Source organism: Dendrobates tinctorius, unplaced genomic scaffold (assembly GCF_039654945.1).
Source record: "Dendrobates tinctorius isolate UK_male_01 unplaced genomic scaffold, ASM3965494v1 ptg000034l, whole genome shotgun sequence".
Lineage (NCBI taxonomy): Eukaryota > Metazoa > Chordata > Amphibia > Anura > Dendrobatidae > Dendrobates > Dendrobates tinctorius.
The window spans coordinates 7416818-7428296 of NW_027361702.1; the positions used below are offsets into that span (position 1 = coordinate 7416818).

Below are 11479 nucleotides of genomic sequence, written 5' to 3' on the forward strand. Positions count from 1 at the left end.
CTTTTCGGAGTACTGGTTCAGTGGCAAGAATTAGGGATACCTTTGCAGATTATTTTGTTACACCAGAGGGACAAGTGGACTGGCAATATCACATGATATAATTTTCTTCTTACCAATTGTGAGTAATTTTTTTTTTTTTTTTTTTTATCTGAAATTTTACCAAGTGTTTGCTTTGCACAAGCATTGTGTTTTACCATGTGATTTGGTTAATTTTACACTTTGCAGTGTTAACAATTGTTGGGTACCAAGCGTAAAGTTATCCAAGTGTTGTGTACCAAGCGTAAAGTTACCAAGTGTTGTGTACCAAGCGTTTTACACTTTGAAATGTTCACAAGTGTTGGTTATCAAATGTTGTGCTACCAAGTGTTTTTTTTGTACCTTGTACACCACCGGTGTACTGTGAAATATTACCCAGGGTTGTGTGTTGTGTTAACAAGTGTTGTGTTTACCTTTTACACCACTGGTGTAATTTGAATAAAGAAGCAAAAAATAAACATCACAATAAAGTTTTTTGAAAAAAAACAGTTTATTTCTGACAATTTGTATTAACTGTATTTTTTTTTTTAATTTTTTTTCTTAACTTTTTTTGTAACTTTTTTTGGTATTACCTTTTTGGTAACTTTTTTTTGGTATAATATTACCTTTTTTAATTTTTTTTGGTATATTACTTTTTTAATTTTTTTTTGGTAAATTACAAACTATGATACTGTTGGGTGGAGATAGTATTGGAGGGGGGGGTTAACAGGGTTGACCACATCGAGGGCGGTAGGGGACTGGGGAGGGAGTTGGTGAGGACCAGAAGTGGAAGGGGGGTTTAACACATGTGGTTGGGACGGGAGTGGATGGACAGACGAGGTTTGTGGGTACATTGAAGGTGTATGTGGGGGTGGGTATGGCGAGGGCATTGGGGTATAATGCAATGGGGAAGGTAGGTACTGGGAAGAATGGAATGGGGAACTAGAGAAAGGAGAGGGAGTGGTAGGAGGAGGGACGGCTGTGTGATTGATGGTGGTGGAAGGATGGACGGGGGGGAGGATGGACTGTGGAAGGATAGACAGGGGGAGGATGGACTGTGGAAGGATAGACAGGGGGAGGATGGACTGTGGAAGGATAGACAGGGGGAGGAAGAGATGCTTCAGCAAGCACTTCCACTAGAGCATTCTGACAGGCTTGCATCACACGCATCTGCTGGTGAGTACTTAAACCTTCCATTTGCCGGACAACAGAATGAAAAAAGGTATGTCTCGGTGTCTGGTTTGATTCTAAACTCATCTGTTCCATGTATCTTCTGAGTTCCATGATACTTTGATTGATCATGGTCAACCCAGAAGATAACCGTTGTCCATAAGTGTGGAAACCGTGTTGAACAGTTGAGTTTAGACTCAAACAGTCAGACAAGGTCATCCTTTCCTGACTCCTCAGACGCTGCCGGCCAGAACCAAAAGTTGGTCGAGATGTTGCGGCAGTGTCTGAGGGGTGGGGAACAGGGAACAAGTCGTCACCAGCAGCTTCATGTGATGAAGTCTGCCCTGCTGCTCCAGTGCTGGTGGAGGGGATAGAGGGATCAGACAAGAGGGTAGGTACAGAGGGGTCGGATACCTCGATGTGGTCACCGGGGGCGGTCTCACTAGGGATCACTCCAGAGGGACGCAACTGTGATGCAGACTCCTGAGTGCTGCAGATGGTGCTAAAAAAAAAAAAAGAAGAAAAAAATGTATATTAAAAATATTGATATTTAATTTAAGTCTGCTGAAAAAAAAATTGGTTAAACATTTCTACTACAGGAATTGTTTGGGGAATATTTACCTTCTGCACGCCATTGTAGATCGCAGGAACGCCAGGGCTTGGTAGTTTTTGTACTGGGGTCCCCGGCGTCCTCCCGACGATCCACTCGGGGTCTGAATCTCTTTGTTGTAGTCCCTCTTGAAGCGATCCCGGAGCGACCGCCACCGTGTGATAACCCTGTCACCTGTGAAGCAAAAAAAAAAAAAAAGTTTAGTATTCAACACTTCACATGCTGGAAATATAAAGTTACTGAAGTTGTAATACTTACGCACAAAATCCCTGGCCCTCGCATTGAGTTCCTCCCAGTTGTCAATAACTGAAGAACAGACTTCATCCCAGAGCCGTCGTGTGGTTGGTTGGTCGGCATGAAGACGGTTTGCCATGTTCCACAGCGGCTCCCGGATTTCCACCTCATGGATGAGGTCATCACTATCAATAATGACACCCTCCTCCTGATGTCTGCGGGGAGCACGCTGTGAAACCTGTGAAGATAAAAAACAAAACAAAAAGCAAAAAATTACATTATATTCAAACACATGATGTTCATTTAAACAATTATCAAAATAGGGTTACTTACCGTTTGCCGACCACCAGAGGCATCACCTTGACGACCCTGGGATGTCCTGGGAGTCACTCTAGTGCGGGCACCGGATTCTGAAGACTGTGGGAAAAAAAAAAAAAAATGTTTGGATGGATGCAATTATGGTGTGCACTGTGATGAATGTTTGTGTTGGGTGTAGCATTATGTATCTGTGTATGTGCTAAACTTACAATCTGCGCACCCCCTCCGTGTGTCTCTCCACCCTGCACGTCTCCTCCTGGAAGCTCCTCTGAATCAGCTTCCTGTTAAAACATAATAGGATAGTGTTTTTAACCACAAAAAAATTATTTTAAATAAAAAATAAACAAAATTTTTTTTACCTCAGCTCGCTGATGATGTGAGGGGGAGCTTTCAGGAGAAGACATTACGGCTTGGGGCAGCTGTGTTGCTTCCTGAACTGATCTGCAAGTATAAACACACTTGTTAAGCTACTATACAAAGTATCATAATAAGCTTTCAGGCTTTTATACTTACAGGGAAAATGTTTGGCTGGCAGTATCTGCTTCGGCCTGGCTGGCAGTCTCTGTTGCGGTCTGGCTGGGCCTCTCTGCTGCAGCCTGGCTGGCAGTCTCTGTTGCGGTCTGGCTGGGCCTCTCTGCTGCAGCCTGGCTGGCAGTCTCTGTTGCGGTCTGGCTGGGCCTCTCTGCTGCAGCCTGGCTGGCTCTCTCTGCTGCTACCCTGCTGGTAGTGCTTGAAGTGATCTGCAAGTATAAAGAGACTTGTTAAGCTACTATACAAAGGATCATAATAAGCTTTCAGGTCTTTATACTTACAGGGAAACTAATGGTTGCCTGTACGCCGCGGTGTGGCTGTTCCTCTCTGCTGCGGTCAGGGTTGTTTCTGCTGCGGTCTGACCGGTCATGTCTGCTGCGTTGATCCCTGCTGCGGTCTGAATCTCTGCTACGGTTGGGCTGGCCGTGTCTGCCGGTATGGTGGCGCTTCATTGTGTGAACTGAAAGAAAATGATATGAAAGTTTTAAAAAAAAAAACAAAAACAAAAAAAAAACCACATTTTGTATGTGTAATTCCCTGAAACTAATTATACGCAATTTTAAGTGTTTGCATGTCTACATTCCCTTATCTCAGAGTGTAACCAGTGATTGAAGGTGTCTAATATTTTGTGTAAACCTACTTTCTTTGTGTTTTGTAACTGAGTGTAACCAGTAATTGAAGGTGTGTAATTGCTGTGTATACCAGTTTGCATTCCCTGAAACTCTCACCGAGAGTGTAACCAGTGATTAAAGGTCTCACCGTGTAACCAGTGATTGAAGGCGTGTAGTGTGTAATTGGTGTGTATACCAGTGTTTGCATTCCCTGAAACTCTCAACAGAGTATGTAACCAGTGATTGAAGGTGTTTAATTTCTGTGTATACCCACTGTGTTTGCATGGTTTTGAATTCCCTGAAACTCAGTTGTGTATACCCATTTTTTCATGGTATGTTGCAATCTCACTTTTAACCACACTTGTATACCAGAACACTTCAATTACCTTTATGGTAACTTAATTTTACCTTTTTTAAAATGATACAAAGTAGATTTTTTCAAAACAATTTATTTTTTTTTTTTTTTTTATTATTTTTTTTTTTTCCAAAAAATAGGAGCTACTCTGCTCTTTATTTTAAATACCACAATACATGAAAAATAAAAAAACGCAAACACGCATAACACACAGCCAGGCTACACACTCCAGGTGTCTTGCAGGTGGAAGATTTGCAGCGGAGTTTGAAATTCTATCAGTCAGGCTGGTGTTTGATGTCTGGTTCGGTTTCTTCAGTGTGGCTGTTGCCAGATGTCTGGGCACAAACCACATACAATACCATTTAGGCCGGTTTCACATTTGCACTTTATAGCGCAGCGATGGCCTGCACACGTCCGCCACAAATCCCCACCTACTACTGCACATGAATGCTTGCGATCTGCGCACCCTATCTTTATCATAGGGTGCACAGATGGTGCGCTGGCAGGATTTTACAGTGTGCTGCGCACTTTTGAAGGTGTGCCGTGCGCGCCAAAATGCAACATGCTGCGTTTGGCGCGCAAGGGCACACCTTCAAAAGTGCGCAGCACATGGTAAAATCCTGCCAGCGCACCATCTACGCACCCTATGATAAAGATAGGGTGCGCAGATCGCAAGCATTCATGTGCGCTAGTAGGCGGGGATTAGTGGCGGACGTGTGCAGGAAATAGCTGCGCTATAAAGTGCAAATGTGAAACCGGCCTAAATGGTATTGTATGTGGTGTTATTGGGCACAGACATCTACATTAAAACACCAGCCTGACTGATACAGTCAGGCTGGTGTTTGATGTAGATGTCTGTGCCCAATAACACCACATACAATACCATTTAGGCCGGTTTCACATTTGCACTTTATAGCGCAGCTATTTCCTGCACACGTCCGCCACTAATCCCCACCTACTAGCGCACATGAACGCTTGCAATCTGCGCACCCCATACTAAAGATAGGGTGTGCAGATCGCAAGCGTCCATGTGTGCTAGTAGGCAGTGATGACCAGATGGGACGGGGATTAGTGGTGGACGTGTGCAGGTTATCCCTGCGCTATAAAGTGCAAATATGAAACCAGCCTTTACACCACACAATCACAGCAAGAAATACAATATTAAAGTTGTATGAAAATAACATGCAGTACACATGCAACAGAAAAAAAAAAAAAAAATGCAACACACACACACACACACACGCTCCAGGGGTCTTGCAGGTGGTAGACTTGCAGCTGTGCAGACAGGTTTTATAGCTCTAGTTGAATCTTCTGTCAGGCAGGCTGGAGTCTGATATCTTGCTTGGAGTATTCAATGTTGCTGGTGCCGGATTGTCTGGGCCCAATTACACCACATACAATACACCACTCAATCGCAGCAATCACAGCATAAAAAATACAATATAATTACAGTTGTATGAAAATAAAAAGCAGTACACATGCAACAGAAAAAAAAAAAAAAAAATGGAACGAAAAAAAAAAAAAAAAAAATGCACACACAGGCCACACACATACACACACACGCTCCAGGGGTCTTGCAGGTGGTAGACAGGTTTTATAGCTCTAGTTGAATCTTCTGTCAGGCAGGCTGGAGTCTGATATCTTGCTTGGAGTATTCAGTGTTGCTGGTGCCGGATTGTCTGGGCCCAATTACACCACATACAATACACCACTCAATCGCAGCAATCACAGCATAAAAAATACAATATAATTACAGTTGTATGAAAATAAAAAGCAGTACACATGCAACAGAAAAAAAAAAAAAAAAATGGAACGAAAAAAAAAAAAAAAAAAATGCACACACAGGCCACACACATACACACACACGCTCCAGGGGTCTTGCAGGTGGTAGACTTGCAGATGGGCAGACAGGTTTTATAGCTCTAGTTGAATCTTCTGTCAGGCAGGCTGGAGTCGGATATCTTGCTTGGAGTATTCAGTGTTGCTGGTGCCGGATTGTCTGGGCCCAATTACACCACATACCATACACCACTCAATCGCAGCAATCACAGCATAAAAAATACAATATAATTACAGTTGTATGAAAATAAAATGCAGTACACAAGCAACAGAAAAAAAAAAATATAAAAAAAAAAAAACAGACATGCAACACTCACAGACCACACACACACACACACACACACGCTACACACTTGCAGGCCATACACAGAAATGTCATAGGTATACTCACACTTGGTAAAGCTGGTACTGGCAGGCCTCTTGATAGCTGTGGCTGCAGGCTTGGTGGGTGTCTGGCAGGCTGGGTGGTCTGGCAGGCTTGGTGGCTGTCTTGCAGGCTTGGTGGCTGTCTTGCAGGCTTGGTGGTGGTCTGGCTGGCTTGCTGTCTGGCTGCTACTGCATGTCTGGGCCCAATTAGCCCATCTTATATAGTTTTGGGACTGTCTGGAAAAGTATCTTTTTTTCTGGGCATGCGCAGTGCGATTTTGCGGATCCTGCCGGCGGATTCCGCAAAATGGCGGATCTCGGCGGATCCGCCGCCCATAGGGCCCCATTCTACCGCATGGCTGATGACGGCGGATCCGCCGTCATCCGCCATTTTGACGGCGAAAAAAAACGTTACATTCTCCGTCCCCCTCAGACAGAATCCGCAAAGAATTTTGCGGATCCGCCGAATATCGGACGCAACGGACGACCATCCGTCAAAATCCGCCACTAATGTATCCCAATGGGGAAATTGGCGGATCCGCAACAAGAAAAAGCGGATCCGCCAATTTCAAATTTTGGCGGATTGTGACTGATGGCAAAAAACTGAAGTGTGAAAGAGGCCTAAGTAAAAGGGTGTGAGACGGTCAAGCAAGTGTCCGCACGTAATCTAGTGGTTATGATGTAACTATACAGCTTGTGCATGGAGATGTCGAATAATACATGAGACTGGCAGCGGGATGTAAACTAGAATCTGTTCTGTAGTCTCACGAAAGATTTTCACACTTGGCTGTCGTGTGACTCAATCAAACTTAGATTTCTGCTCTGAAAGACAAGGATTATGAAGAAAAAAGTTGGAGGTAAGAGTGTGGGCCATTAGTGGGTAGAGTTAACTGGAAAGGTCTGATTTGAGCGCAGGGAGTCAGAACCAAGCTGGATGCACTTTATCCTTCATTCACATCATGGTAGACGTGTACTCTGCTCAGCTGGTGCACAGGTTAGTCTAAAATGTGTGAAATGACTCGCAGTAAGTGCTTATGCCATTTAAGCTGCTGCTATTCAATGGGATGATGCCTTGACATTCCCAGCATTGGATGTTTAGAACAGGGATGCACACTGTGTGCCTCACTGCTGTCTTGGGGATAACCACTCTTAAGATTGCCTGTCTTCAAGTGTGTTTTGATACTCCAGCATGTGCGTGTCCCTTTACAGAAGCAGCTGGCTAAACTTGTACTGTGTATCTAACAGTGGCAGCCCAGAAGTCAGCACTACTTCTAATGCTAAGAATACAGCCATCATATTGAAGATGGTTCACCAAGAAGACATTAATGTGTTGGTCACTTCCATGATGTCCAACTCTCTTGTGTTTGTGGCAGGGTAACACTCAAGGTTGCTTCCTCTGTCCCCTCCTGCCATCAGACAACAGAAGGTATCGTTATCCTCTTCATCTCATAACTGTAGGACATCTATTACCTCGTCCTCCATTTGTTCCTTGGCTCCTGCACCTTCACACAGCAAGTTTTTCCTTTCCCCATGACAGCACTGTATGAGAGATGGCATCTGCCCCCAGGAACAGGAAACCTGCAGCAGAGAGAAAAGAAGGGGGTGGCACCTCTCTCCTCAGTTTTGGTTTCCTGTTCCTGCGGCATGCTGAATACCTCCAGGGGGATCCCCCTCTAAGTCAAGTCCGGAGACTAAGGTCCGTGGTTTGGGGGCAGCTGGGCGCCCGGCGTCCTGGGAGCTGCCATGTGCTGCGCCTCAAAATTCCTCCCCCTGCTGGACTCCCTGGCAGCTGCTCCTGTCAGGAGGCTGGGCTGGGCAGGAGCGTGTCCATCACAACGCTGGCACCAAGTGAATGGGACGGCTTCTGGTCACACTGGAAATGATGTCACACGCCGGGAGAGACTGTGTGCTGGACACTTAGGGGAGGGAGTTGCTCCAGGGGTGCGCACACAGCTCCTACCAGATAAGATAAAAAAAAAAAAAAAAGTGAGCAGTGGACAACAGCGGCAGCGGTTTCTCAAGAATGCATGGCGTACCCGGCAGCGGAACCGCTCATACAGGATGAAGTGAACCCACAGGCTACTGTGGTACCCAGGGCTCTGGTGGGTAAGTGCCTTTGCAAGGCAAAACATGTCGGTAATAATGGCTTCTGTCATGTTTTTTTGTTTAGGGGAAAAAGTCCATGTCAAAACAGGGAATGTGAACTGTGTAGGAAAATCCTCCCTAGAACATATGACAAACGAATCTGTCGTTCGTGTAGTAACAAAACGGTGGCCGAGGAGTCAGTCTTTACTCCAAAGCATAAAATCTATTTTCCAGGACGTCCCCCTGACAGCACCATGGAGGATGTACTCCTCCTCCTTACAGGGACAAGAAAGCACACAAGAGGTTAAAAGGCCCCATCCCACCCCCTTTCCCTCAGTGTCTTTCCTGTCCCTGCATGGAGGGACATACGAAAGGAAGATCAGGAAGCTTACCAGAGGTAACAGGGAGATCGGGCGGCCAGTCCAATTCTCTTCCCCCCCCCCCCCCCCCCCCCCCCCGTCAAGACGCCCAGGGCCGACACTTCCCGGTGGGGAGTCCCTCTGCCCCAAAGCCAGGAGCAGGACTTCGCTCCTGGAGGAAGCCGCTCCTCCCGGTGGGAGGCTCCAGGCCGGGTCACCGCAGGCAGTGGGCGATGCTGGCGTTACAGATCCCAGGCCGCGCAGCAGTGGCAGCTAGAAGCCGGGTCCCCACAGTCAGTGGGGCAGGTGCCGGCTTTACAGAACGGCCTCGGGGCGTTAGGAACAGGGCAGGAAGCGGATGTGGTCGGCGCTATCGCGGGAGGACCCGCAGTGCGGGGGTGACGTCACGCGCCAACTTTGAATCAGCACGCTAGCAGCTCACTGCCCGCCAGCAGCAGATTTGGTGGTAATGGACCCAGAGGAGTAAGTGCGCCTGGCGCAATCCACCCCCCACACCGCTTTCCCCACAGCCCAGGACGTCTGATCCGACTATCCCTGTTCTGTATCATACAGGAGAAGGGAACCCCAGCCCCTCCGACAGAGTCTAAAGATCCAGCCAAAGCCACATCTAAATCTGTCAGATGCCCGGTATGCAGGGTAAAGCTGATGAAATCAGCCACCACTTTCCTTTCAGACACGTCAGCTGAATCAGTAAGATTTGCAGCCAGGAACAGCTCCCTTTCCAACGCAGCTCGGCGAGTGGTGTGGCTGATGTCCTGGTCGGGGGATAATGCTTTGAAGGCGAAGCTTTGCTCCATCCCCTTTTCAGGCTCAAGGGTGTTCGGACCAGCTCTAGATAGCATCTTAGAGCAGGTGTCCGATAAAAATAGAGGGTTTCCAGAAGAAAAACCTAAGCGTCCCCAGTTCTTTCAGAGGGGGTCCTTTTTCAGGAGACAGACTGACTTTAGAAGCCAGGGTAGATCCAACAGGAGCTCCTATAGAAGCGTTCAGAGCCAAGGGTGGAGAAACAAAGCCCCTCTTTTTGCATCAACCTCCAGGTCTAAAGTAGAAGGCAATGACGCCATAGGTGTCGGGGGAAGACTGCGACACTTTGCAAAAAGATGGAGCCAGGTAACTCACAACCAGTGGGTCCTCAGAACCATTGCAGAAGGTTACAGCATAGAATGTTGCTCCCCTCCCCCTGACAGATACATTGCCCCCACCTTAGACCCAGAAGACTCTGCCATGTGGGTGGACCTACAGAACATGCTCAGGTTAGAGGTCATAGTGCCAGTTCCGCAGTCAGAGACGGGGAGGGGTCACTACTCCTCCCTGTTCTCCATTGCAAAGCCATCTGGCGAGGCCAGAACTATTATAAACTTAAAACCTCTAAATACCTGGGTGATATACAAGAGGTTTCAGATGGAATCAATACGGTCGGCAATTCCTCTCATAGGCAGGAATGCCGTCATGTGTACCCTCGACCTGAAGAGTGCGTACTATCAGGTCCCCATCCATCCCTCATCTCAGAGCTTGCTAAGATTCGCAATCAGACTACCGTCCCAGACCTCCCAGTTCCAGTGCCTTCCATTCGGGCTGGCTTCGGCCCCCCCGAATATTTACAAAGCTGGTAGCGGAGGTGGTAGCCTACCTGAGAAATCAGGGGGTCATTATAATACCATACCTAGACGACTTTCTCCTAGTTGCAAGGTCAGAAGAAAGGTTCATTCAGGACAGGAGCCGAACGATCAGAACATTGGAGTACCTCGGCTGGCTGATCAACGAACAGAAGTCAGACCTAAAGCCAGAATGCAGGAAAATCTTCCTAGGAGTCCTGCTAGATTCAAAAAGCAGAATATCCCTGCTACCAGGAAAAAAAGCAGCGGATCATCCAGGACAGAGCCAAGAGCCTCCTGAAGCATTGCTCCTCCGTAAGAGAGGCAATGGAGGTCCTGGGCCTGATGACGGCTTGCATTCCGTGCGTCAGATGGGCTCAGTTCCATTCGAGGCCCCTGCAAAAGGAAATCCTCGCAAAATGGGACAGGCATCAGGTTTATCTCGACAGGCTCATGTTGTTCAGTGTTATGATTCGGTAAAAAGATCTATACAGTGGTGGATACAGCCCAGAAACTTACAGGTGGGCGTGCTATGGACAACCTCGCCGTACGTAGTAATCACCACAGACGCCAGTACGTGGGGATGGGGAGCCCACGTAGAAGGGAAAATCTTCCAGGGAAGATGGCAAGTCAGCATCAGAGACAGATCCTCCAACTTAGGGAACTCTATGCGGTCTGGGAAGCCCTGCCTCAGAACCGGTCGATAGTGAGAAATCGACACGTTCGAATATTGTCCGACAACATAACGGCAGTCTCATTCCTGAAGCACTAGGGAGGCCCGAGGCATCAACCGCTCCAGGCACTAGCAGAACGAATATTCTCTTGGGCAGAGGAAGTTGTCCTCTCGGTAACGGCAATTCACCTGGAGGGTTCTCAGAACGTGGTAGCAGACAGCAGGTCAGCCCGACAGAATGGGAACTGAACGAAGAGATCTTTCATCACCTGTGTCAGCATTGGGGAACCCCCAGTATAGACCTATTCGCGAACCGAAAAAACTCAAAGGTCTTCAGATTCTACTCCCTGAACACGGCGGACCACCCGGACGGAGTGGATGCCCTGAGCCAGGCCTGGAAGGAACCCCTCTCGTACGCATTCCCACCACTGGCGCTTATACCGGCGGTACTCAGGAAGATCCGCGAGGACGATAATGATAGTGCCATACTGGCCAAGGAGAAGTTGGTTTCCCATGCTAGGGGCCCTGGCAGTAGGAAACCCAGTCGAGCTACCCCTGAAGGGAGACGTCATCCACCAGGGCCCGATCCGCCACCCAGATCCAGCAAAACTCCACCTCTCGGCATGGATTCTGAAAGGGGCATCTTAAAAGCAAAGGGCTTATCTGATCAGGTCATATCTACTCTACTAGCCAGCAG

General features: G+C 47.5%; 1 protein-coding gene across 1 annotated transcript; it reads right to left on the reverse strand.

Annotated features, from left to right (window-relative positions):
- Nucleotides 1-777: 777 nt before the first annotated feature.
- On the reverse strand, nt 778-6679 carry LOC141087518 (uncharacterized). Its single transcript, XM_073573070.1, has 5 exons — nt 6075-6679; nt 3160-3338; nt 2861-3087; nt 2707-2788; nt 778-2628 (listed from the first exon to the last, which is right to left on the reverse strand). The coding sequence occupies exons 1-5, from the start codon at nt 6394-6396 to the stop codon at nt 2416-2418; spliced, it is 1023 nt and encodes a 340-aa protein (XP_073429171.1). The 5' UTR covers nt 6397-6679; the 3' UTR covers nt 778-2415.
- Nucleotides 6680-11479: the final 4800 nt, after the last annotated feature.

Excerpts from the sequence above, each read along its gene's own strand:
- LOC141087518 (XM_073573070.1), bottom strand. The coding sequence starts at position 6,396 with ATGGGGCCCTATGGGCGGCGGATCCGCCGAGATCCGCCATTTTGCGGA. Across the intron at positions 2,789-2,860 it reads GCCAGCCAAACATTTTCCCT|ATCAGTTCAGGAAGCAACAC; the intron begins GTAAGTATAAAA and ends TTATACTTGCAG. Across the intron at positions 2,629-2,706 it reads CACATCATCAGCGAGCTGAG|GAAGCTGATTCAGAGGAGCT; the intron begins GTAAAAAAAATT and ends ATGTTTTAACAG.